Genomic DNA, 2,820 nt, shown 5'->3' with positions numbered 1-2,820 from the left:
TCTTGGGCTGCTGCTCTCATCTCAAGGCTGTTTATTTTCAGTTGTGGGGAGAAGTTCTGTGTAGGGAATGGCAGATGATTTCTCATACCACAGGCTGTATTTTCCTCTGTCTTTTTCTTGCACTGAGCATTGAAACAAAGGTGTCCTTTCTCAGCAGCACTGGTGATGAACGTGCCCGAGGGAACTGGGGATGTTTAGATCAGGTAGCAGCTCTGCAGTGGGTTCAGGAAAATACCACGAGCACACCTGGAGCTGCCTCCCCTGGGGAACCCCGGGCACCCGACCCTGCTGCACAGAAATGGAGCTGGAATAGCAAATAGTTCTTCATTTCTTTTTGTGTTCAGTCATTCATCTTATTTGCCCTTTTTGCAAACAGCAAAATCAAGATCTTGTGCTGAGGCAGAGCAGGCCACGGTACCACATCTGTACCTTGGGACTGAGAACTTTCACACCGATCTGAAAGGGAATCTTATTTAAATGCTAACAGTATTTGTACATGCCAGACTATTTTTAGAAGCTTTTTCTTTTGGCTTTATGTACTATCTAGGGTCTGGAATATATTTAGTCTGTTCATTGCCTTTTCTGAGTGAGAGCAATCTATTGGGCTTTTATCTAACCACCCAGACCAAAAGAGGTTAAGATTGGTGTGCAATCACTGATGTGAGTGGTAAGACAATACATATGATATACCTGGGGGAAACTATACCCACAGACTAATCAACATGAAGGCTGAAAGAATGTCAGCTAGACTGATTTAATAAAGGTGTGAGAAAAGTGTATTAGAATAAATTAGAAAATCTAAAATTTTGATTAGTAAATGCTAGTAATCAAATTAGTAATATAAAATAGTAAGTTAGTGTACTGTTAGAACTGATTAGAGTTTGTTGAAGCCCTATGTATGAAAATTATTAAGCAAACAACAGGGGTATATTTAAGTAGCAAATCCAGCAATTAGAAATCTGGTAAGTACTTACAAATGGACCAATTGTGATTTTGTGCTCACATCCTCCAGGACAAAAAGCAGAGCAACCAGAAGTGGAGACCAAATATGGGAGAGCCCGAGGATTCCAATTCAAAGTAGACACAGCTGAGAGGAGTGTAAATGTCTTTTTGGGACTTCCTTTTGCTAAACCTCCACTTGGATCCCTGAGGTTTTCTGAGCCCCAGCCACCTGAGCCATGGAAAGGTGTCAGAGATGCCACTTCCTACCCACCAATGTAAGGCAGTGACAAAACCACTGAATATTTAAGTAATTTTATATTTATATATTATTTCTACATTATATGATAATTTATATACTATTATTTTATATATATTAATATAATTTATATAATTTGTTATTGTACATTCTATTATATTAATATTATTTGTATTTTTCTATTTTAATTACTTTCTACAACTATAATATTAATTTATATTATATTATATAAATAAATATTCTCTGTTTATTTATTGTATTATTGTATGTTCTATCATTTATATTGTTTGTATTTACATTATTTTAATAGTTTGTATAATTGTATATTATATTTATATTTATATTAGAAACAATTTCATGACACTGCTGCACATCCAGGGCAATCAAAATCCACAAAGATAAATTCCTTGGTGCCATCTTGTTACATCTGCAGCTGTTACAGTGAATACATTTCTAAAGACATCTTTATTAGCTGCTCTCTTTACTGCTATTTAATGGGCATCAGGGATGAACTGATATGGATCAGCACTTTACTGATAATCCTCTGTCTTGGGAGCATTTGGCCATCACTTCCCAGTGTTTATAAACCTTTGGAATACATATTAAGGAAAAAATGCTGAGTCACATGGTTAATAGGGCACATAAGAAATACAGGGCAATTCTAGTCTACCTTGTAAATGTTTTATCCATTTGTCCTCTTGCCCTTGTTTAGTGCTCCAAGTCTAATACCTCCCATTACAATATAAAAAGCTCTTGGAGATGTAAAATAATTAATTTACATTTCCATTGAAGGCATTTATAGCCCTATGTGTTTGCAGATATATTTCTGTGATATTTTGAAACATGCAGGATTTATCTGCATGTCCCTGTGTATTGCAGTAGGCAGTGGCTCCTTTTTACACATCTCATTAATGAGAGGTCAAAGAAGGAAAACATCTTAACAGTATTTGTTGCTTGTTATTTTTTCAGGTGTGTGCAGGATCCAGTCCAAGGACAATATTTTTCAGACATGATTACTAATAGAAAGGAGAAGGTTCCTCTTCAGGTGTCTGAAGATTGCTTGTACCTAAATGTGTACACCCCCGTTTCTGCAGGAGAACAGCAGAAGTTGCCTGTAAGCAAAACCACTATAAAACCTCTAGGAAATTTATTTTATGCTTGATTTCCTCTAAATAATCTGTCCAAAGTCACAGGGCACTGATAAAGTGTAAGTATTTAACAAAATCAATGCCATTTTGTAGACTTGTAGATCCGAGTGATTTCTACCATTTTTGAAATGTAATCTGAAAGAATCAGGACTGAAACAACAAAAGATATTTTATTTTGGGTTATATTTAGTTTTTATCACTGGGAGCTCAGGTCTGTGCTGGGTTGATTCTGGTTTTATCTTTCCAGGTCTTTGTATGGATACATGGAGGTGGATTAGTTTCTGGAGCAGCTTCAACATATGATGGTTCAGCATTAGCAGCCTTTGAAAATGTGGTGGTTGTAGCAATTCAGTACAGATTAGGTGTTCTTGGATATCTTAGGTAAGATGTTTTATCCCATTTTTTGCCAGGTGATTTCCAAAGTGATGTGTGCAAAGCCTTGGTGAAGTGCAAGAGACTCCTTTGTGCAAAGAA

The 2,820-nt window shown here is 36.3% G+C and overlaps 1 protein-coding gene across 1 annotated transcript; it reads left to right on the top strand.

The window, feature by feature from the left end:
* The first annotated feature begins 987 nt into the window (after positions 1-987).
* Positions 988-2,760, top strand: LOC113941985 (fatty acyl-CoA hydrolase precursor, medium chain-like). The gene is made up of 3 exons (XM_027633119.1): positions 988-1,217; positions 2,168-2,312; positions 2,594-2,760. Coding segments are annotated over exons 1-3 (285 nt in total). The 5' UTR covers positions 988-1,215; the 3' UTR covers positions 2,732-2,760.
* Positions 2,761-2,820: the final 60 nt, after the last annotated feature.

Source organism: Corapipo altera, unplaced genomic scaffold, assembly GCF_003945725.1.
Source record: "Corapipo altera isolate COAL_440 unplaced genomic scaffold, ASM394572v1 128525, whole genome shotgun sequence".
NCBI lineage: Eukaryota > Metazoa > Chordata > Aves > Passeriformes > Pipridae > Corapipo > Corapipo altera.
The sequence above is the reverse complement of the archived record's forward strand: the minus strand, read 5'-3'. Positions and strand labels throughout refer to the sequence as shown.

Excerpts from the sequence above, each read along its gene's own strand:
- LOC113941985 (XM_027633119.1), top strand. Across the intron at positions 2,313-2,593 it reads GAGAACAGCAGAAGTTGCCT|GTCTTTGTATGGATACATGG; the intron begins GTAAGCAAAACC and ends TTATCTTTCCAG.